The sequence below is a fragment of the Labrus bergylta genome, chromosome 13 (assembly GCF_963930695.1).
Source record: "Labrus bergylta chromosome 13, fLabBer1.1, whole genome shotgun sequence".
In the NCBI taxonomy this organism is placed as follows: domain Eukaryota; kingdom Metazoa; phylum Chordata; class Actinopteri; order Labriformes; family Labridae; genus Labrus; species Labrus bergylta.
In genome coordinates this window covers 4,549,307-4,573,223 of record NC_089207.1, presented here as the reverse complement: position 1 = coordinate 4,573,223, position 23,917 = coordinate 4,549,307, and the positions used below count along the sequence as shown (strand labels likewise).

The following is a 23,917-nucleotide window of genomic DNA, read 5'->3' as shown; positions in this document are numbered from 1 at the left end:
TTGAAATGGTAATGAGGAGAGATTCTGCGGATGTCTTCATCCTTCTCCCCTCGTGCCGGGGCCCCTCAGCTCTGCCCATTGAAAGCACAGATAAAGGTGCAATCTGTAATTTATTCTCCTCACATGAATCACTTCTGATTTTCCTTCTGAAACCACGTATGATCCAAAGGAAAAGTGAAAAAAAAACTAGATTGCATTTTAAGAGCGCAGCTAGACCTCTATTTATCATAGCAGAAAATAAAAAATAAAGACTGATATGTGTAATTCAGAGATTCGCTTGGGGGGGGGGGGGGGGGGGGGGGGGGCTTCAAGTAAACTCAAACTGACTTTTAAAGTTCCACTCTAATCACCATTGACTTGCAAATATGTACCTTTGACCAAAGCAGTCTTGCAGCACTGACATTTTTGGGGAGCAGAACCCAACAAAGTCCAAAGCGCTTACATTTTCAAACTCTGTTTTGAAGTTTTGTCAGTTTTACAAATGCAATGCTGTAAAAAGCATGAAGCACATGACACCATCGTGCTACTTTAATGTCGCTTCTCGTTAGCAACAGAGCTAGCTCCGACAGTACCTTGTTAGTTATAGCCCTAAGGGTGGTCACCTTTTAAAGCTCATGAGAGGAGTTTTAACTGGTCATGAAACAGACTGAAATGAATACTGATGCCTTTATACGACCAACAAAACTAAACAAGATCATTAGAAAGACGATTTATCAACTCTGTGCACGTTTACTTTAATGCTTGTTACCATAGCTTTGTCCACAGGGGGCGCCAAAATCAACACAAACAGAAAGGTCCTCATTGGAGCTTTAAATAAAATATTTCTCAATCTGAAGTTTCTTGTTTGGAACAGAAGAATGAATACGAGTGAATCAGTGTGAGATTGATCAACCTAACTGAAATCATTGGAGGCAAGATTGACAGGTTTCTTTCCCCCCCAGTACAGTCATATATGACAGACTTAATCATGCGCACACACACACACACACACACACACACGCACACGTTTCACTTGTCTAGGCACGCACCCACTCTTTACTGCTTAGTCTGTTCATCGCACGGGGAAAATCACTCATGCGTCAACTACTACATCTAGTAAGCTTTCACATTCTCACACATACACACACACATACACACACACTGGTACACACACACACACACACACACACACACACACACACTGTTGTACGCTAGGAGCATACAAGGCAGCTCCGCAAGGGGTTAAATGTCTGAGTGATGCATTGATTGCAGGCGAGCGCAGGGAAGCATTCTAGAGAGGGAGATTAGAGGACGGAGGGAAAGAGCGAGAGAGAGGAGGGAGGGAGGGAGGGGGGGTGGTGTCTCATTTTACTGCGGAGGAGTTTGTGTGTGTGTGTGTGGCTGCGAGTGTGTGTGGCGGGAAGCCAGGGCTCTTGTGCTAAGCTCCTCGCTCTCTCCTAGTGATATTAAACACGGCTTCGGAGGTTTAGTGCTACGCCTCCTCCACAGCCAGGCACACATACACGTCTGCTCCACAAAAACGCACGCACGCACACACACACACACACACGCACACACACACGCACACACACGCACTTTAGGCAAGCTGCATATCAACACTCCCTGCCCTTCAGTCTCGCTAACACTTGCTCTCATTCACTCACGCAGACAGACACACACACACACAGAGAGAGAGAGAGAGAGAGAGAGAGAGCGAGCGGAATCCCCCAGAGGGGAGCGTCAGCACAGCGCTCCTGAATCTCTCTCCAGCAGGCAAACAGAGTGTTGGCAGCGAGTGAAAACCAGTTGGAGCGTCGTCCCACCCCTCCCCACCCCCCCCACCCACACAACCCTACACCCTAGTTTCTCTCTTCTTCTCACACTTTTTTTTTTCTTGCTCACACTTGCTCACTTTTTTCTCGTTGGTTCTACTTTTCCACTTCTGCCCTGTTTTTTTTTTCTTTCTTTTTTTTTTTTTTAAATCTTCATTGTCTCTCCTTCCTCCACGGCTCAATCGTCCTCTGTTCCATCCTGTCACTTCATCCCCCCCCCCCCCCCTCTCTTCTCTCACACACAAACACTTTGCACTACAACTGCCACCCAGCCTTTCATCTCTTGTTATTATCAGCTGCAGCCCAGAGGACAGCCCCAGCAGATTCCATCCACAGATTCATTAATCTGTCATCTGTTGGGGGGGGGGGGGGGTGTTGCCTTCTTCTCTTCTCCCATTCCTCTGCTTTCTCCAGCCCTCCTCTCATCCCTCTGTCAGTCTGTTTTTCTTCTCGCTGCCTGCCTGTCCTTTCCCTCCCTCCTTCCTCTTTGCGCTGAACGAGAGAGAGAGAGTGAGATAAACACTTGGACTCCACGGCAGGCTAGAATTAGCATAGAAATGGAAGTTCGGAGTCATTCCCCAGGTTCAGATGAGCAGCTTTCCTCCCCTTGGCACAGGACTGTTAGCAGGACAGAGTTTGCATGTCTCTGGATGTATGAGTCTTGCATTCACATGCATGTGATAAATATATAAAAAGCTTTATTTATTTTTGGTTGTTTTATCCATCCAATCTCTCAATAAGTTTCATATCCACACAGACAAACATACCTGCAGTGTAGAACACACACTTTCCCCGTCCTCGGACCGGCCCAATAACAACAAAACGGCTGGACTCTCTCTCTCTCTCTCTCTCTCTCTCTCTCTCTCTCTCTCTCTCTCTCTCTCTCTCTCTCTCTCTCTCTCTCCTCTCTGTTTTAGTAGCAGCAGACGCAGCTCCAGTACAATAAAAACCAGTCTGACTACTTAGTGCTGGATGGCCAACTGTCACAGCCCTAGACCAGAGGAAATGCTTCCAACTCTTAAGCGCCTCTATCAAATCTCTTTGTTCAGCTTCCATTACGCTGTGTTCAGATCCCAGCCATCGTAACTGGCTGCCACAGCGGAGTCCAGGCCCAACCGTGGGCACACAGACACACACACACACACACATTCGCACACACACTTTGCAAAATCTGGCAGGCTAAATACAGTTGAGTCACACTTAGTCTCCTCGACGTGTTCCGGTGCCAGCGTTAGCATTATGGAGCATTTGTGAGTGAGCGTGTGTGTTAGCCCCGACACGCTCAGTTCCTCCTCTCCCTAATTTCTCTCCCACAGGAACTGTAAAGGGAAGGACTGTTTGCGTGTGCGTCTGCTCTGTCTGGCAATGCGTGCTTGCTCTTGTGTTGCTTGGGTTGTCGCCACTAAAACCTTCCTATTCCTCCGTGTTGGCTCTCTCCAGGAGGTAGTGCTGTACTGTCTGGAGAACAGAGTGTGCGAGGTGAACCATCGAGACTACGCCGGCTACTGCGCTCTCCACGAGGCGTGCGCTCGCGGCTGGCTGAGCATCGTCCAGCACCTGCTGGATTACGGGGCTGACATCAACTGCAGTGCACAGGATGGCACCAGGTAAACACAAACACACTCGTTCATACGCACACAGTCACACAGGCTTCTGCGGACAATGACAACATTGTCCTGGCTTTTTCCACATGCCCTTAAAGTGCAAACCATGACTTAGTCGTCAGTTGAATCACTGCAGTTTGCACATAACATTCGTGGGATGGATTTTCTATTTGCGTAAGGAGAGCAGTGATTTGACTTGTTTTGCTGCAGTTTTAAACAGTCAAGAGAATTAAAATGTGTAGTTGGGGATGAAACCCTGCAAAGGCCTTACATGTGCATTGTAGCCGGTCAGCTTTTATCGACCATTAAGAAGTTTGTTAAATTGATCATTTCACTGTTTAAGTTTCACTGAGATCAGATTGCGATTGCTCATTTTAAAGATTATGTCACCTCATGTGCGTAGGCCAATTCACGACGCTGTGGAGAATGACCACCTGGACGTGGTGCGCATCCTGCTCTCTTACGGCGCTGACCCTACCCTCGCCACCTACTCTGGCCGCGGCCTGCTGAAGATGACCCACAGCGACAGCATGGAGCACTTCCTCACTGGTAAGATCCCTGCAGACGTTTAACAAAGCACCAGTCTGCGCATTTTTGAGAGCACACGTCGACGTGGAGGACTTTTTCTTTCACCCTCTGCCATCAGGCTCATTCAGCTTCTGGCTCTGATTTTGGGCTGCTGTGATTTAACCAATAAAACGTTATATATGCTGGCTAGAAAACAAAGCTTACTAGTGGATTTGAGGACTTTTATAGAAGTCTGTCTTTTTTTTGGGCTAATGATGTCAATCAGAAATATATCTGGTACTAAACTATCCATGAGTACAGATGATAAACATCCAAGTAGAAGCGGCAACTGCACAGCGTTCACATTCATCTTGTGTGGTTAACACTGGTTTGTTGAGTGGAAATTGAGCTTACACCTTACGACTAAAACCCCTAAATAACAATAAATGACTTTTTGGGATCTAAAAACAGGATAGAATTGCTGCTTAAACTGTTCTTACAGCCTTGAATGTACAATTCTTTTTTTTTGTTTTGGATTTAAATCTTTTGCAATAAGCCGAATGGAAGGACGTTTTTCCCCTGGCCGAGATTTCTTTGCACAGTTTTTTGAGACAGAAAGTTCACCAGAGTGTGGATAACGGAGGTCGGCTAAGAGTAGGTTGTTAAAACGCACGGTTACTCACACAGTTCCCAAAACGTCCTCAGTCCTGGCTCCTTCACTGCTTGCCTGTTTTTTCCCTCCGCTCTGACCTCTGTGCAACCTGTTGGTCTGAGTCGCTCTCTGTAAATCCTCATCCTCCTCCCTGGTGCCGCCACAAGACATGTCCCTCTCTGTCATCCTGTCGCCCCCCCCTCCCCGCTCCCTCCCCCTTCCCTCCCTCGACCACCTGTTAGACAGGGAGTCTCAGCCCGCCGGGGTGCGTGCTGCTGCCTCTGAGCTCCTCTATCTGGTTACTTAGCAACGCCAACTGTGTTTGCTCAGTGTACGTGCGGAAACGGGCTCCGCTCTGGCTGGAGACTCTGCTTTTGTGTGTGCGTGCGTGACAGGGCCTGAATGTGTCTTTTCACCACAGTATGACGTTGGCTGTAGTCGGGGTGTGTGTGTGTCTGTGTGTGTGTGTGTGTGTGTGTTTGAGAATGCTCGTCTGAATGTTTGTAGTTAAAAGTTTAGAGAAGGCAGCGAGTTTGTGTACCGGAGGAGGAAATGAGAGCACACACACACACACATGCGCGCACGCACTTCCTCCGAAGCCAGCTGCTTAATATTACATGAACATCTAACAAGCTAAAACCGATTATCTGAGACACGCCAGAGGCTTTAGAGCAAAAGATGAGACGAGACGCAGGAGACAGGAAGGGAGATCAGGGTGAAAACGAACAAGTGTAAGTTCACGCTGAACAGGTTTCGCTGCAAGAGAGGGAGATTTCCACGTCTGGGGCTGGAAAGATGGTGTTGAATTTTGAAAAGAGCGTGAACGGATGGATCGATGGCAGCTCGATTGACAGAGCAGGGAGAGAGAGAGAGAGAGAGAGAGAGAGAGAGAGAGAGGGGAGGGGAGGGGAGGGGAGAGGGATCGTGCAGCAGAGAAAATGAGCGATAGCGAGCGATCGCTGCCCTCCCTCCACCTGGTCCCACTCATCTGGAGGCCGTTAATCCCTCCAAACACACGCCAGACGCCCCACGCCTCAACGCTGGCACAAAGCCCAGCTCTCGCTCTGCAAGTGTGTGTGTGTGTGTGCATGCGTGTGCTTTACACACACACACACACACACACACACACACACACTTTGCTCTCGCTGTGTGTGCTTATCCAGCTCTCTCTCTCTCTCTCTGCTTGTTTGTTTCCAGCTCGTGTGTGTGTGTGTGTGTGTGGGTGTGTGTGTGTGTGTGTGTGTGTGTGTGGGTGTGTGTGTGTGTGTGTTTGCGCTCTGCGACTGTGTGTGGTTCTTGTTTGATTCCTGGCAGCCCGGCTCTGAACTGAGCCAGCTCTCTCGCCCAGCGGAGACAGTCGCTCTCCTCCCCCGTGGTACAGCCGCTGGCCCCTGACCATCACCACCTCCCCCCCCCACCCCCTCCCCCCTCCCTCTCCTCTTCATCCCCCCCCAAAACATTTGCTCTGTTTGTTTCTCTTTTCTCTCTTGACACGGCCCCTCCTCCCCCTCCTCCCCCCTCTTCTGTTTTACTGTGCTCTTTATCCATTTTTTCTGCTGCAGACTTTAAAGGGCAATTGTATTTGCCTGCTTGTCTGTCCCCCAGGGCTCTGACTCTTGAATAACAGGCTCCGCTCTTCTCCTCCTCCTCTCTCCATAGATTACTTCGCCGACCTTCAGGGCCGCTCGGATGACGACCCTGGGATTTATTGGGAATTCTATGGCAGCGCTGTGTGTGGTGAGTACCCGTGATGACTCTGTAGTGTGTGTGTGTGTGTTAAAGAGCTTTAAAGTCTTTTTATTTTAAAACTTAATCTGGATGTTCGCTAAAAATAACTTGTGTTTCAGAATCAAGCGAAGAGGGCGGCATCTATGACATCCTGGCCGACCCTCCAGGCCCAGAGGACGAGGACGAGGATGACAAAAGGGAGGTGTTTGAGTTTGAGTTCTCTGACCGACCTCTGCTGCCGTGTTACAACATCCAGGTGTCCCTCTCCCAGGGGTGAGTTGCATCCCAAGAGCAGACAACACTAATTAACATTTTTTTCATCATTGTCACTAAATCCTGATTTTCTCTCTCCCAGGCCGAGGAACTGGCTGCTCCTCTCCGACGTCCTCCGTCGGCTGCGGATGTCAGCCCGCGGTTTCCGGCAAGCCTTCCCCCACATGGAGGTGGTGACCGTCGCAGAGGCGGAGTTTTACCGGCAGGCGTCTCTGTCGCAGCTCTTCTCCTGCCCCGAGGAGTTGGAGGGCTTCCAGCCGGACAGTAAGGACCTGTTGGACCTTGTGGAAGACAGCGCGGAGCTGGCTGCGCTGCTGGGCTCCTCGCTGGAGTGTCTGGATGACAACTGGGACCACGCCGGGGACAAACTGAAGGAAAAAATCAAGGCGGTTGGCAAACTGAGCTCGTCTTGACCCCCCAAAACTACTGCACCTGGACTTTAATCCTTTAGCGACTGCATTTTTCTTTAGAACCAAGCAGAGGGTTATGATGATTTTTGCCTTAGCCATGACCCTTAGTTCCCCACGCCTCAGCCCGGCTCTGGATCAGCACTGGTGCACTGTATAGACGGACTGACCTGCTGGCTAACTGGGCTGCTGAAACGTTACCCTCTGACAACTGAGTTTCAGAATATTTGTGACTTAATAATGGTCTTATTTTTATAAATTAATATATGTATAAATTCATAAATATATATAAATATATATATATAAATAATAAGAGATTTTCTTTTGTTGCTCACGACTCCTCTCTGAGAGATTTTCTATGGCAACAGGGTGTAGTTCTTGTTGTCAGTGGAGTGTGTGAGCGCGCAGCACACTGTGCCTGTGTGTAGCTGTACAGGATAGAACTGAGGCTGTGCTATTGAATGTGGTATTTGTGTTTATAGGAAGCACATGATGTCCTGTTTTTTTTTTTTTTTTTTCTTCTCCTCAGACTTCAGCGCCGGCTTTGGCCTCAGGGGTGATTCTGTTGTATCTTTTATTTTTATTTTTATTTTAACGTTCAAGTTTTTCGCTTCCTGTGTAGTCTGCATTTTCACACGCAAAACTACAAAAAATTGTTTGTATAATAAAAGTTTTAAGATGATGTTGATATTTCCCCTTCAGCACAGAGCTTGTACATAACAGGGAAGCTACTGCAGTAAAGTAATTTTTGGTGTGTTCATTTTTTTGTTTTAACTTTGTAATTAAAATATCTCTTAATTTGTATTTATATTTTACAAAAGAAGTTGCTTAAAAATAAATATACAAACTGCAAGAGAAAGTGTGTTCCTGTTTTCTATTCAATGTCGCCTTTGAGGATGAGGAAAGTAGTTTTGAAGGCTGCCCTTTAAAATAAAAGTATTTTTTTCATCATTACTGATGAAGCCCCTCTACGATGTGGACTACAAAGTAATCCTGCATTGCCATCTCTTGGAATACTTTTGTATTGTCCGTGTCATTCATTTTTTTTCGCTGCAGCCATGACTGAGAAACCCACAACCTCCCATTTGCAGCCTCTCTGTGCTGAAGGCTTGCAGCGCCCTCCAGTGGGCAGAAACTGTAACTGATGTTCAATTGAATTCGCTTTACTGCTAAATCAGACTTTACGTTGATATTAAGTTTAACTCAATGAGATAGCTGGGTGACTGGTGACCTGAACAGGTTTCATCCAGCCTGGATGGATGGACAGGAAGATAACTGAATTATCACTTCAATAAAAAGTGAAGTAGTGCTATTTTTTTCTTTCATATTAAGGGTCAAAGAGAGTATGTTATTGTCTTCATCCAACAACTGGGCAAAATTGGTCACATCTCTGTGTCATTTGAGTAAAAGACGAAAACACAGACTGAACTAACAAGCCTGGTCTGTGTATCCAAAGTCTGACTGATTTCTTTGCACCTATTAATCGATATTAGTCCCACTGTGGCAATAAGTAACATTTTTTTATCGTCTTGCAATGGGCACTGTTTGTTTTTAGGCATTCCGACATACACCAGCCCCAAACAAATACACCATACCCTCCTGTTTGAGTAAAGTTAATCCCTTTAAAAAAAATACCTACACCTACAGAGTCACACAAGACAGAGAGAATGAACACTAAATTCCCAGCAGCTTTGTCTAGTTCACAGAGCGGGTGCATGGGAGTTCTGCTGGCAGGCTGACAAGACTAAAGACTAAAACTCAGGAGCAGTTTAGCTGACCATGGAGCTTCACAGTAAACCAGCTCCCATGGGGCAATAGATATGCAAATCTTGAGTACTCCTCTGAAAAAGGATTAAGCTGATTAAAATCACCATCAACCTCAGGAACCATCTTAAGATCTAATTTTATTTTTAAAAAAAGATCACTAAGAATCTGCAACGGTACCGATCATTGACGGTATGAAGTTGGAGCTGTAGCTGTTGTCTCCAGTCAGAGAGGAGTTACCTCATTTCAACTCTCCAGGTGAAGGTCAAGGAGCTGCAAGAGGCTGTCAGGCAGCTAATTAAGATCCTAAAGCAAAGTTCAGCCCGGCAGACCTGAGTCAGAGAGTCAGAGAGAGAGAATTGGCAGGAGGTTCACTCTCCCGCTAGACTGAACAAAAAAAAGAAGATACAGGCCTACTGTAAGTGACCCTCTTATATACAGAGAAACTGTCCATTGATCTACATACGTATTAATTAAGATTTTATTTCATTGACTCAGATGAGTAACTTTAACTGATCACTAGAGATGGTAGGTTAATTCAGCCGTTTATACGCCCTGTGTCAACAACAACTTTATGACAGTTTGTGGCACAAAAGTCAAATAAATCAGACATATTCCTTCTGGAACTCACTCCCAAAAAACATCAGAGACTCCCCCACACTCACCTCCTTCAAGAAATCCCTCAAAACTCACCTCTTCAACGTTGCCTAGAACCACTAACTCCCCCTCCCCCTACATTACTTCTTCATTGTACTGTCCTCGTCGTTTTTTGTTTTGTTTTATGGTTTTATTTTTTGTCAAAGCGTCTTTGGGTTCCTAGAAAAACGCTATAAAAAAACAATATATTATTATTATTATTATTATTATTATTATATTCCATTTGATGCAATTGTTGATGATGGTCTACAACATGGCTCCTATTAATTAAAATATCAATAAATTTAATCAAACTGTCAGTTAATATTTGGCACAGGTTGGACTCTAACCATGGTGAATCCTCTCTCTGCACACATGGCAGGATCCCAGACCACTAAGTAAATGTAATGCCCTTCTCCAAAAGGATTGCTTTGAGTTTTTAGATAATCACACTTTTTCAAGATTGTGATGAAACTGCAGGAGACATAAACAGTTCAGGAATGACAGTTTGACGTTTTTTTTGCGGTTAAATCAAGCAACAACAAAAAAACCAACAACTTTGTAATGTATGCACATTTCTGGCATTTTAAGCGTTTAGTAGGTTTACAATTGCTTTTAAAAGTTTTATGGGTTGAATAAGTCCTTGTGAATTTATATTTTTCAATAAGCCAGGCACACACGCACAGCGCTGACAGTGTGTATGTTTGACTGTGTGTGTGTGTGTGTGTGTGTGTGGAGCTCACAAATATTACGCTGTCACTAAATCAATACAAATGTACAAAGATTGCTGAGCTAAGGTATGGCACTCCTGGGGCGCTGGTGGCGCAGTGAGTGGTTAGTACGCGCGCCCCATGTATGGAGGCTGTTGTCTTCCGACCTCTGGTTCCTTTCCTGCATGTCATTCCCCACTCTCTGTCTCCCTGATTTCCAACTCTGTCCTCTGTCCTGTCTCTCAGATAAGGGCACAAAAAGCCCTGAAAAAAAAAAAAAATAATAAAATAAAATAAGGTATGGCACTTCTGCAAAAGGTATTTTTTTTATTAACAGGCCTATATACCATAACCAGATTCAACCACACTCATCTTGACCTTACAATTTCAATAATTACCCTCACTTTTTTAGTTTACTTTCCTTCTAACGCTGAAAATTAAAGTGGATAACCTCCCCTGACATTCCCATTTTTTCATAACCAGCTTTATAAGGAATAGCCTACTCAGGGCTGAGGGCCCCTTTATCCATTGGGGCCCTGGGTAATCAGGTCCCCACCCATTATGGCGCCCATGATCAGGCGACACATCAGCGAGTGTTCTGCTGGAGGGCAGGACAGTGCTTACAGTTATACTACGACCAGGGCCGGCCCGTGGCATAGGCAGTATAGGCAAATTCTAGGGGCGCCTGCCGTCCATACGGGACATCCTGGTACCCGAAATGAGTGAGGAAGAACAGTTGATGAAAATAAGAAGAAAAAAGAAAGAAACGTGTGTTTAACTATTACTTAATGTTATTTTATCTGCATCACCTATTTAAAAAGGTCCTATTTTCTTGCTCCCTGCTCGTTATGTGCTCTTTGTAGTGGAGGAGGGCAGACTAGTTATCAGAAGTGATTGACACTGATCGTAAAGAAAAGCTGTAAACCATAAAGCTGTGAGCCAGTTTTCTTGAAGTGTATGAATATTGTGATTGGTGGTGGAATTGGTTGCAATACAAATGGTACCAGTTAAAATCTTGCCTAGGGCACCAAGTGGGTTAGGGCCGGCTCTGACTACGACACAAGTCACGTTTTCTAGAAGAAAACTCAAAATAATTCAGAGGTATTATTACCTAAATAATAATAATAATAATAATAATTTATTCAATTAACAAATTTAACAAAATTATCAAATAATTCAGAGGTATTATTACCTAAATAATAATAATAATAATAATTTATTCAATTAAATAATTTAACAAAATTATCAAATAATTCAGAGGTATTATTACCTAAATAATAATAATAATAATAATTTATTCAATTAACAAATTTAACAAAATTATCAAATAATTCAGAGGTATTATTACCTAAATGATAATAATCATTTATTCAATTAACAAATTTAACAAAATTATCAAATAATTCAGAGGTATTATTACCTAAATAATAATAATAATAATAATTTATTCAATTAAATAATTTAACAAAATTATCAAATAATTCAGAGGTATTATTACCTAAATAATAATAATAATAATAATTTATTCAATTAAATAATTTAACAAAATTATCAAATAATTCAGAGGTATTATTACCTAAATAATAATAATAATAATAATTTATTCAATTAACAAATTTAACAAAATTATCAAATTATTCAGAGGTATTATTACCTAAATGATAATAATCATTTATTCAATTAACAAATTTAACAAAATTATCAAATAATTCAGAGGTATTATTACCTAAATGATAATAATCATTTATTCAATTAACAAATTTAACAAAATTATCAAATAATTCAGAGGTATTATTACCTAAATAATAATAATAATTTATTCAATTAACAAATTTAACAAAATTATCAAATAATTAAGAGGTATTATTACCTAAATAATAATAATAATAAATTATTCAATTAAAAAATGTAACACAATTATCAAATAATTCAGAGGTATTATTACCTAAATGATAATAATCATTTATTCAATTAACAAATTTAACAAAATTATCAAATAATTCAGAGGTATTATTACCTAAATAATAATAATAATAATAAATTATTCAAAATTATTCAGAGGTATTCTCTTATTTTCTCCACACTCCGGTTCAGCTGGCGGCGGTAATGCATCTCAACGCTGTTTCCGACAACAGCGAATAAACACCAAAGAAGAAGAATCCTCTGGCCGTGTGGTGACGTCAGATCAGCTGATCGTCGCTGCACCGAGGAGAAAAGATGTCGCTGACAAACCGACGAAGGATGGAGGCTGTGTTCTCCGCGGCGTTTCTCCTCTGTTCCCTTGTCCCAACCGGTGAGAAATACACATTTATGGATAAACGTGGTTCACAAATGTTGTTGTTATTTTTCCCCGCTCAGCTAAAAACAAACAAACAGAGTCATTTATTTACCAACGATAGCTCGTTAGCATCGTTAGCATTGCAGCTAAAAGTCACTGCTCAGATATTTTGCTGCAGCAGGTTGTAAAGTATAAACGACACTTAAATGAATGATTGGCACTAAAAAAAAAGTATGTTTTGTTCATGTATCGTTGTATTGTACTGCCAAGCATGTAAATAAATAGATAAATAAAAAACAGGTGTTCAGAATTGCTTGCAGTGATGATGATATTATTAAATTATTGCTTAGTTGTTGAGAAGAATGACAGATTTTCTCTTTTCTCTTTATATATGTGTAAAGATGCACACTCCTTTTTTTTATCTGGTTACCATTTTACACAAGGTCATGTGACCTCCTGTAAACTGGCACTTCCTCTTTAACATTCACCATCAGCTCTCTGTCACGAGTTGAAGCCTCCAGTCAGGGCTGTGATATTTATCTTTACTCTGACTGCTGTCTCTTAAACCTCTCTGAGTGTTTGTGCTAAAGTGGACAATTAACATCCCAGTGAGAACTCATTGTAACACCACACTGAGGTGACGTTGCTCCACATTTGAGGAGCAAAACGGCAGTAGAAACTACTACTAAAAAACTACAAATCCCACTGTTGCATCCACCAAAGTGCTCTGTGGATGGAAAGTATAGCAGCAACTTGAGTTACGCACAGCAGTCTGAGTTTCCGCTGGGCGATATGGACCAAAACTCATATCTTGATATTGTTGAGCTGAATGGCGATACTCGATATATATCGATATGTATTTGGAAAAATAAACTACCTGTTTGTGAATTTAAAAAGTAATATTATAAAATAGAAATGTTCCTTAAATACAATAAAAGAGAGAGAGAGGAGGAGCAGGGTGAAGAGGGACAGACAGTCAGTCATCATCAGTGAGATGAGAAAAAGGTGACCTGGCACCTCTGTAACGTTATTTTAATACAACATAAACTATATTGATTTAAACGATATTGTCTTACCTTATATCTTGTTTGAAAACATATCGATACATCTTAAAAACTCGATGTGTCGCCCAGCCCTAGTCCTGGGTCAGAAAACAGTCCTAAAGCAACTTTTATCTTTTTTAAACAGACAAAGCATGTTTATTTCAAACTACTAGAACATTTCTATTGCTCTGTGAGCAGATGTGTTTTAGTGTTACTTATGAAAACGAATTGTCTAAATTCTTTAAATATCAGTAGTCGTATGATTGCTTTCTATAGGAACTCCATAAGTAGCATCAACGCCTCGGCAACAGTCCTGGAAAAATGGCAGTCGTGCAAATTAGGTATTGACGATGCGTGGACATTATATGTAAATATACACTGCCTGGCCAAAAAAAAAAGATCACACACTCTTACTATTTTTCGTTGGACCGCCTTTGGCTTTGATTACGGCACGCGTTCGCTGTGGCATTGTTTCGAGAAGCTTCTGCAGTGTCACAAGATTTATTTCCGTCCAGTGTTTCATTCATTTTTCACCAATAAACTGTATTGATGATTTGGAGAGTCGGTCCACTGCGCAAAGTCTTCTCCAGCAACGTCCCAAAGATTCTACAATGAGGTTAAGGTCTGGACTCTGTGGTGGACAATCCATGTGTGAAAATGACGTCTCATGCTCCCTGAACCACTCCACCACAATCTGAGCCCGATGAATCCTGATGGATCATCTTGGATCAGCCCGTGCCATCAGGGAAGAAACAAATCCATTGATGGAATAACCTGGTCATTCAGTATATTCAGGTAGTCAGCAGGCACATAATGTTGCTGAACCTAGACCAACTGCAGCAACCCCAGATCACAGCTCTGCCCCCCCACAGGCTTGTACAGTAGGCATGATGATCACTTCATCTGCCTCTCTTCTTACTCTGATCACTCTGAAGGGTGAATCTTCCTTCCAGTTTTTAATAATGCATTGGACAGTTCTTAACCCAGTTTTAGTAGTTTCTGAAATCTCCTGAGATGTTTTCTCTGCTTGATGCATGTCAGTGATTTGACCCTCACACAGACTTAACATCTTCTCCACGACCACAGGAACACAGAGACTTTCAACATCGTAGTTTAAGAAATGAGAAGCTACTCATTGCATCAGTTTGCGTTAAATAACTTGTTGCCAGCTGAAAGATAATTGCCCATGCAGTTATTATCCAATGGGAGGCTCTTACCTATTTGCTTAGTTAAATCCAGGTGGCGACTTTTTTTTTGGACAGGCAGTGTGTTTATATTTTTTTAATGTTAAAGTAAAATGAGTAAATTACGTTTTTTAAAACCTCAAGAAGAAATGGTTCTAATAGCAGAAAAAAAACTTTCATTGAACATACATCAGCGTCATCAATAATAGTAACGTGAGTCACCAACTTTTTTACAAGTCTGTTATGAACATGTTTAAAATTATTTGTAGTATTTGTGGTGTTACATGTATTAATTTCTTTTTTCCTCACAGGTGTCCATGGAGACAGCCTCACGATACTGCAGGCTCCAGAGTTTGTTTCCTTCCAGAAGGGAGACTGGCCCGTCTCTGGAGAGAAGATCCCTGACCTGGTGGCTTTAACCATGGGCTTCTCTGTTCAAGAGGTGCTATGATAATTAAAATAATAATAATTCTCCACATTTTTAATATTCATGTGTATCTACAAAATGATGTGGCAGTGGGATTGAGTCACTCGTAGTGATGAACCTAACGAGAGTTCATTCTTGAATGTGCTCATCCCCTCAGAGTTACAGAACTTAACTGTTTTAAGCTCTTCACTTGGCTTTCCAGCTACAGAGAAGAAGTTCCACAGAACCCATGTACTGTACATTACACACTTTCCCCTTCACCCCAGAAAAACACATAGAAACAATTAGCTTGCTGTGGAACACCATACAACATTTATCAGCTAAATGTTTTTATATTTTTCGCTGGAGCTGTTAAAAAACAACCAAAAAAAAGTTAAAAGAGTTGCAACTGCAAATGTTTCTACATCTTTTTTTGCTCCCCGTACATTACCTACTGCAGGTTTATGATCATGAATGTGTTAGCTTTTACCTTACAATGTGTGTCTTATTTGTACAGGATCTGTCCTGGCCAGGCCTTAAGGCTGGTCCGCTGTTCCAGCGTCCCAGAGCCAATGTTCTGGTGGTGGTTAGAGGAGTAGACAGTCTGGACCTGCCTCAGAGTGTGGCCTCCTACCCTCTGGAGAATGTGAGTTAGACTGATATCAGGCTTTGTACATCAAATATAATGCCTTGTTGCGAACGTTACCAAAATCTGCATCGTAAGTGGTCTAAGCAGGTGTGTGTTTTGTTCTTCCCTGCAGCCCGTTCCCTTCACATTGGATAGTGTTGCTGAGACTGTACACTCTCTGTTTGCCGAGGACACCCCTGTAGTGCTGCAGCTGGCTCCCAGTGAGGAGGTAATGAAAACACACTGGTGTTGGGACACACTGAGGGTCCGGTTCGATTGCTGTAACTTCTAAATGTCTGTTTATTTTGGTTCTTCTAAATATGCAAATTTATCCCAGGCCTTTTGGGATTTTTTAACTCAAAGTGATCATACCGCCTGTTTGTATTTCTTTCAATAAAAGAAACAACAATTTTAAGAACAAAAAAAGAAAACACACTTGGATACAACTTCTAGTACCTACTTTTTTTTCTTTGTTAAATCACTCTTAGAAGGCTTGGCTGTTTTGACTTTGTACCTACTTGTTCTCTCTTTCAGAGGCTGTATATGCTGGGAAAGGCTAATGCTGTGTTTGAGGACCTTCCAGTCACACTACAGCAGATCCGTGCTCGTCTGTCCCAGGATGGCTCCGTGCTCGCTTCCCTTCCTCTTAACTCCCTCAGCAGGAATGTAGAGGTCGGTGTCAAACAGCTACATGGCAGCCACACGGGGCTGTACTGGAGTTTATAATGAATATCCTGATGCACTTAGCACAAGATACAACATGTACATTAAAAAGATACACAGCAGTACAGCTGGAAGTTTTACTGGCAAAGTCTGCAGATTCACCTAATCGATGCTGTTTTTGTCAAATTAACGATTAAAGTCTGTTTTCTCCTTGCTCTTTACTTATTCCACTTTCTAGGCTGATCTTCTCTTCCTGTCTGAGGTCCAAGTTCTGCATGATATCACAGCTCTGGTAAGGCTTTAGGATAACTAAGAAGTATTTTTCTGTCTCTAAATTGAGGATAGTCCTCTTCATTAAAGAGGATCCAACACCCAATTTTTCTTCTGTTTTTTGCAGCTGCTGAGGCACAAGCATTTGGCAAAGGACCACTCCCCTGACCTGTACTCTCTGGAACTGTCTGGACTGGAGGAGCTGAGCAGAGTCTACGGCCAAGACTCTCCCCAGTACCGTGATGCCACAGCCATTCTCGCCTCTGTTCTGCAGAAAGTAAGTTGAAGGTTGTCTGGACGCTTAATCACAGAGTATTCATAGTTTTTAATTAAATATCTGATGATACTTGTGTCTTTTTTCCGTAGTTTGCAGAAGATGTGTACGGCCTCTATGGCAATAGCGCCGTGGTGGAGGTCGTTACAGTCAAGAGCTTTGAGGCTCCTTTGACCAGGAAGTCCCGTTCGATCCTGGAATCCAAACAGATTGTAAGTCTGACGCAGAGGTGCTTTATGTCAATCTGTGCTGTCACTCTTGTTAGGATGTTAAAATGTGGAATGCATTAGAAAGACATCTCAATAATGACATTCAGTTTCAGCAGCACAACACATTTCAGCCACCAAAAAGAAGTTGTGTGAACCCCTGATTTCAAATGTTTCAACAGAATCAAACATTGTAGTCTGTAACAGAGCTGTTGTATACGTCAGCCTAATAAACTGGCACCTGACTCTAGGCCCCTTTCACACATGCAGTGCGTCGATGAAAATGTCCTAACATTGAGTGAAGTTTATCTGCTTCATGGGCTTTACTGTGGGCCTCAGTCTTCACTGTATGGTTTCATTATACATGTTGTCGTGATGTTAAATCCAGAAACAGTCACTAATCACCATTATGTAAAAATCTTCCTCCTCCTTCTGTACGCTCTAATGAGACACTCACCTTAACAAAGTAGAGTTTTTTGAGTTGTGGGAGCACATTTAAAACATCATCTCCAGGAACCAAAAATGCTTGATCACTCTTATAAAAAGGGAGAAGTGAAAGAGGGGAAGGCAGAGCTAGTCCTCATACTTTAAGGGCGCACTCACACTAGGCAAAGTTGTCCCGTACCAATGCTTAGGTACGATTGTCCCCCCCTCCTCACTCCCCCGCTGGCCTGCTCTCACACTGCTCCAGGCCTAACCGGGTCTGAGCACATTTACTTTTTGTACATAACGTCGTAATATACAACACATGCATGACTTTACATGAACATGAAGCGTGCTTAGTTTACAAGACAGACAGACTCGAGGAAGAAGAAAAAAAGAGAGACGTGTGGTCGAGTCCGCAGCCTCACATTGGAGAACAACACAGAGAACATGACAGTACAGATTGTCTAGTGTGATCTTAATGAATGTTACCCTCTTTTTATTCACATTCATAGAGTGTAAAGTCTGGTCTTGTATTTGTGTGGAATAATTCTGATGGTAGACATTTCTAACCTCCACAACTATTACTTCTGCATTCAAACTTCTCCATCTGTTTTTTGCAGAGTAACCCCGGCAGCCCGTACAACCTCGCCTATAAATACAACTTCCACTACGCTGTCATCTTCAACATTGTCCTCTGGCTGATGATCGCTCTGGCTCTCGCCGTCATCGCCGTGTCCTACAACATGTGGAACATGGACCCAGGATACGACAGCATCATCTACAGGATGACCAATCAGAAGATCAGGATGGACTGAGTCCTCCCGTCCAATCGAAACACTCCTGCTGTCCTCTTAGATCCTTCTAGTGAATGTTTGTGGTTTGTTTTTGTGCGAGGTCGTGTTTAGTGCAAACATACTGTGACAGTTTGACGGGAGGAAGGAAATCATTCTGAATCATTTCTTAGTTTAACGACGCTGGCATGATGAAGGACAAATAATTTAACAGTTCAGAAATGGTTTTTCAAATGATGCTACATGAAGCGGATCAGTGTCGTCCTCCACTGGTGTGCACAGCGAACAAATTCAGACTTCCTCCCTTCAACCTCACATCATTCCTTATGACTTAACCTCCTCACTAACTAGGTTTCATTTGTTTACCCCTGTTGACTGCAGTTGTATTTTTTATTGTAAAAAAAAAAGAAAAGAAAAGAAAAGCTGTTGTAATGTTTTGAAAGAATGATGTTTGTGTGGTGCCCGTGTGAAGTCGTAGTGCTCGTCTTGCTGTTTGAAAGTGTTTTAAGTTAAATGAATTCTATGTGTATATATTGAATATACAAATGCAACTATATGAGAATCTGCTGTACTTCGATTGGGAGAAGAAATGTGCTGCGTTTATTCCAGGTAGTTCCCCCTGCTTCAGTGAAATGCATATCGGATGACATGATAACTTAAAGATACAATTGGTTGTTGTGATTGGTCTTGGATAAATGAAGCTCTGTAAATTGCAAGAAAAAGTCTGACAATAAATTATTACTTGGATCACGCTGACTGATGTTCACTTTATAGAGTCTCTAGTATTAATGCACTGATAAAGAATCCTTATTCATATCTGAGCATTTACTGTACATTCACTCTAGATTATTCTCCACTGTTTCAAAGAAGTGGAAAGTGGCTGATACGTAAAATGAAAATAGCTGCAGGGGGATTCTGAAGAAGAGCTTTATTTTATGGGTCTCATAATTTCCGAAAAAGCTGCTGATAAGTAAATTCGATGAGCTTCCTGGAAGGGAATATGCTAATCAGTTAGAATAGGCTACTAAAGAAAATGGAGACAGTCAACTCATATGCTTTTAATTAATTACATCCAGTTAATTTATTTTTGAATGTAGATTTTGTATCCTTTCAAGACCCTTTTTTAGGCCAACATGGACATGAAGACGTAAAGAAGAACTTTACACATCTATGTCAGTTTAACAAACTCTGACTGCTGATGAAGCACACGTGCTGCGTTTGAATCTCTGCATATTTTGTGATGCATAAACTGAATATATAAACGATTTATTCATTAGCTGTCCACAAGCTGGTGATAAAAAGCTACTTCCAGTATGATAAACTTCATCCAGACATTTTAAGGTTTATGACATCCGTATATACTCCTCTATGGATAACTTCAAACTTTAGAGTCAAAGATGTAAAATGTCTTGAGATTACATTTGTTGTGAATTGGCGCTGTACAAAAAACAAATGATTGATTGACTTTTCCAGTGGTTAAAAGTAACTAAGTCTATTCACCCTACCACTCTATAATTTCCATTTGCTGCTTTATATAACACTACATTTCAGTTACAGAAAAAGTGCATGACTGTCTGTCTGTGAGGGTTCATGACTAAACAATGAGTCAGTTCAGCCTGATTCATGGATCCATCATGGTTTCTTTCTTGATCTGACATGTTCAGAATAAATCAAGCTATAGGTGTGAAGATGCAATCTCTGCTGCCTTGACGTTCATAAGCTCTGATACATGTATGATAAGTAACAAAGGGAAACAACCTTTTCTTTCTCTGAGGTGTTGATGTGTTGATACATAATGATTAACTCATGGTCTCGGACAATGGTAATTAAAAATATGGCATTGCCCCTCTCTGCTTCCAAACAGTTATCTGAACAATTAGAATAATTCTTTGACTCTTCATACTCATAGTTTATACAATTGGTAATACTTTTGTAATTGACTTATTTCTATAATAGCAGAGTTAAATTAAGAAGCACTAAAACCAGAACATCCATGTCCTCGAATAGCATTTACCCTAAAGCTGCCCACCTCCTTAAGAGTCAAAAAATAGACCTACAGGACAATTGTGCAACAGGGTTGTATCTCTAAAGGCTTTATCAGTGTTTTTTATTTATTTATGTTTTTGATATATCATATTCATTTGTATTTTGCTAATTTTATACTGTATACATCATTTTATGCATATGGATGTTTATTACATATATTTGTTAAATAGTCCCCACAATTTACCTAATAAATCAGAGGTTTATCTTTCCCCGCATCCCCTTTTTTTTTTTTTTTTAAATAAAGATCTTACCAAAACTTATTCCATACAATCTTGTTGATATGGAATAATCATTTAAAATCTGAATCTTTGATTTAGTACTTTTACTTGAGTTTAGGATCCGAGTTCTTTTTCTATAACTGTTCATAAGTCAGCAATGTACAAACAAATATATTTTAAATGCAATGGTAATGTTTTAATTAAAGTATTTCAAGTCTTTAAAAGGACACGATGGTGCACTCGGTCATGATTATGTATCATATGTTCTTATCCTTATTATGTTTTTGCCAGAAAAATGTCTAAGAATTATGTCAGGAAAAACGAAAGGACAGGAAAACATATCAATTTGATTAAATTCAGAAAATAACCGATTTTTTTTTTTTTAATTAAAAAATAAATAAAATAAGGTTTAACAATTAATCGAGTGACTACAATGTTTTAAAACAGGATATTCTTTCAATCCTATTTTCCATCCCATATCTGTCCCTTTTCATAACCTCATTACTTTGTCCTCTGTAGACAGGATTACTTTACGTTGTGCTCGAAGCCTTATCGGTTGTGCTCAACAGCTCAGCCAATCACAGCTTAGAACAGAGCTGCAAGCCCCGCCCCTAATTGTAAGCGCATTTTGTAACTTCCGGGTTTGCTTTTGTAACCGTGTGCTGACCACCGCAGAAAGCTGCGTCTGCTTTGCAACAGAAGAAGATATTAATCCACAGCCTACAGCGGGAAACAAACATGGTCTGACTGCTGATTAAAGGTAGGACTTGGTTTTTCTTATCTATAATTAAACAACCCGACTGTCAATGTAAAATGTTAATACTGTAAAAAACAACAACAACAACAACAACTATCTGCCTTGTGTGAATGAACCCTTCTACATACTTTATTATCATGTTAATTTCAGGATCTTTTGCACAACTCACCACTATTGTCTTTTTTAGTGTTGTACATATTAATCTTTGTTTATTTGTTTGTTTATTGTTAATATTTAATGTTATACTTGTGTCAAATTCATTTTTTTTCCCAGCAAGCATCTACGTGGTGAGGAAGATCCGGGCTTCCATTGCTGAGGGGGAGCAACTGGAAAAACCCATTCTGACACCATGTAGTGCTATAGGTAAGACAACAACCACCACTACTACGACTCCTGCAGAGGAAGCAGCAGGATAGACATAATAATACATTTGCACAATAATGCATTAAACTGATAAAATTCTAATTTAAATTCAAATTCAAAAAACGTTATTTGTCCCCCTGGGGGGCAATTCAAAGGCACACAGAGCAGTACATTAACAACAGTGCAGGTACGAAACATTTTAACCTAAATATAAAGTGTGAATTTAAATACAACTTAAAGCTTAAACTTAAAAATACAAACTATAAAAAGAGTAGATATGAGTGGACAGTGATCGGACTAACAGATGTAAACAGAACTAAGGGCAGTAAACGAGAAATAAAAAAATATATATACAGAGCTATGTGTAAGTAGGCAAATTAAATGATAAGTTAATAAGGTGAATAATGGAACAACAGAACTAATATATACAATATAACTGTAAAGGTAAAAACGAGATAAATAAAGTGACCGTAGTGCAATGATGGATAAGAAACATCAGAATACTGATATATAAAGGATAGAATAAAGTGATGTAGTGCAGGAGACCAGATAAAGCAGAGGCTGTTCAGGTGCACGGCAAATGGAAGGAAGTAATAACAGCAAAGTTCACAGCTGAGAGCAAGAAATAACAATAATAAACATACATACAAACATGCATACATCCATAAACACAATCGGGCATACACAAGTCACATATGAGAGACAAAATTGATCTCAGTATCAACTCTAGTGTAAAGAGTTGAACTGGTCTGTAGACTTGGAAGATCACACAGTTAACTGTTTGGATCCCTGCAGCAGTTTTATCTTACACAGGGGGGTGAGATTACTGTTGAAGTCTTACATTATGTCATGTAACATGTTGGTGAGATTACCATTATGTCATGTAACAGGTTTGTGAGATTAACAGTATGTCGTAACATGTCAGTGAGATTGGGGTTAATAGAGGTGTGGGGGAGGGGGTTGCCATGTAGGCCTATGGAGGAGCTTTGTATTGCACACATCACTGATTGACAAAGGATTCTTTTTTCTTCTTAGCTGAAATGAAAGAAGGACATGAGTCAAGAGGAAATGTCCCGGCTGTCGGGCTGAGCTCGGGACCTGTTGGAGGAGTCGGTGGAGCAGCAGGTTTGGGAACATCCTCAGAGACAGCCGTGAAGAAATGTGGCTCCTCCTGACCCTAAGGAGCAGCTGGACATGTGGGGCTGTGGTCACCTTGGTGGACAAATACAATGTGTCATCTTTGCATTAAAGGACTATAATCCTTTGATGATTCAACTTAAAAACAGGACAATATACATGCACTGATCAACAATATGTAACAGAACCATGTGGGTTTCATTTCACATCTTAATTCACTGCTTTGTGGTTTCCATGTTGTCCAAGGTGGCTGATGTCTCGATCCTAATTGCTCATGTTTTGGCCTTTTTCACAGAGAGGATGCAAAGTAACCATGTAACAAAGAAACAGCTGCCACAAGTATCATTGACAAAGATTAGTAACAATGTTGGTGTGCTCTGGGCTTCAGGGGATTCGAAAGGCACCTCAATGAAATTAAGAAGGTCATGGCATTACATTATTGGGTTAGTCAGCATCTTCTCTGTGAAAGAGAAGGTTTTTTTTATGTACTGCAGTGTTTGAAGGCTGACTCACCAACCTCTCTCCAGGGGCTGAGCAGGCCTGATGTCTTTCCTGCTGTATCAATAAAAATGATAATAATAATAATAATAATAATTGTGTATTGGTTATATTTGTGTACTTCACAATTTGTTGGTAATATGTTTGTGTACAGTGACAGAAAGAGAACCTTTTAAAAAAAGAGGTTTAGGAGACTGTTTTGATAACATTTTGACTTGTCCTGGTGGCTAAATTTGCAATTATCAAGTAAATTAAACGCAACCATCATCATTGTTATTTAACACACCAGGGCTTTTTTAATGTATGTATGTATGTTTACAAAACAAACTAAACTAAAATAATAGAGGAAATGTCCTTAGTTTTCATCTGTGTCTCAATCATACTGAGGGAAACACAGCTTATCGTTACAATTTGTCAATTTGTACAGTTTTAAATTTGGAGGAGCTTTCTGACTGCAGATGTTAAATCTTCTGTTATTTATAAAATATTTCATAATTTAATCAATAAAGAATTTGCTTGATATATGTCTCTGAACCACTTATGATACAGAGACAAAAAAAACAAACAAATATTTAACTAAAAACTAAGCATAAAATAAAAACGGAACTAAACTAGCAACAATACGGAAGACGATTAG

General features: G+C 40.9%; 2 protein-coding genes and 1 long non-coding RNA gene across 4 annotated transcripts in view; all 3 read left to right on the top strand.

Moving 5' to 3' along the window:
• bcor (BCL6 corepressor) overlaps nt 1-7,841 on the top strand; it is a 33,472-nt gene extending 25,631 nt beyond the window's left edge. For both annotated transcript variants that reach the window (XM_065962604.1, XM_065962603.1), the window contains 5 exons: nt 3,252-3,418; nt 3,819-3,964; nt 6,234-6,311; nt 6,422-6,575; nt 6,658-7,841. In XM_065962604.1, the coding sequence (XP_065818676.1) occupies nt 3,252-3,418; nt 3,819-3,964; nt 6,234-6,311; nt 6,422-6,575; nt 6,658-6,988 (876 nt within the window). In that variant the 3' untranslated portion in view covers nt 6,989-7,841. The remainder of the gene's footprint in view (nt 1-3,251; nt 3,419-3,818; nt 3,965-6,233; nt 6,312-6,421; nt 6,576-6,657) is intronic.
• A 4,388-nt stretch (nt 7,842-12,229) lies between these two features.
• On the top strand, nt 12,230-19,008 carry atp6ap2 (ATPase H+ transporting accessory protein 2). The gene is made up of 9 exons (XM_020651220.3): nt 12,230-12,385; nt 14,909-15,039; nt 15,521-15,649; nt 15,765-15,860; nt 16,166-16,303; nt 16,533-16,586; nt 16,692-16,841; nt 16,931-17,050; nt 18,091-19,008. Exons 1-9 carry the CDS (start codon nt 12,310-12,312, stop codon nt 18,283-18,285), a joined length of 1,089 nt encoding a protein of 362 aa, XP_020506876.1. The 5' UTR covers nt 12,230-12,309; the 3' UTR covers nt 18,286-19,008.
• Nucleotides 19,009-21,137: 2,129 nt separating this feature from the next.
• Nucleotides 21,138-23,376, top strand: LOC109996891 (uncharacterized). The gene is made up of 3 exons (XR_002278522.3): nt 21,138-21,285; nt 21,556-21,645; nt 22,681-23,376. It is a non-coding gene; the product is annotated as an uncharacterized lncRNA (long non-coding RNA).
• Nucleotides 23,377-23,917: the final 541 nt, after the last annotated feature.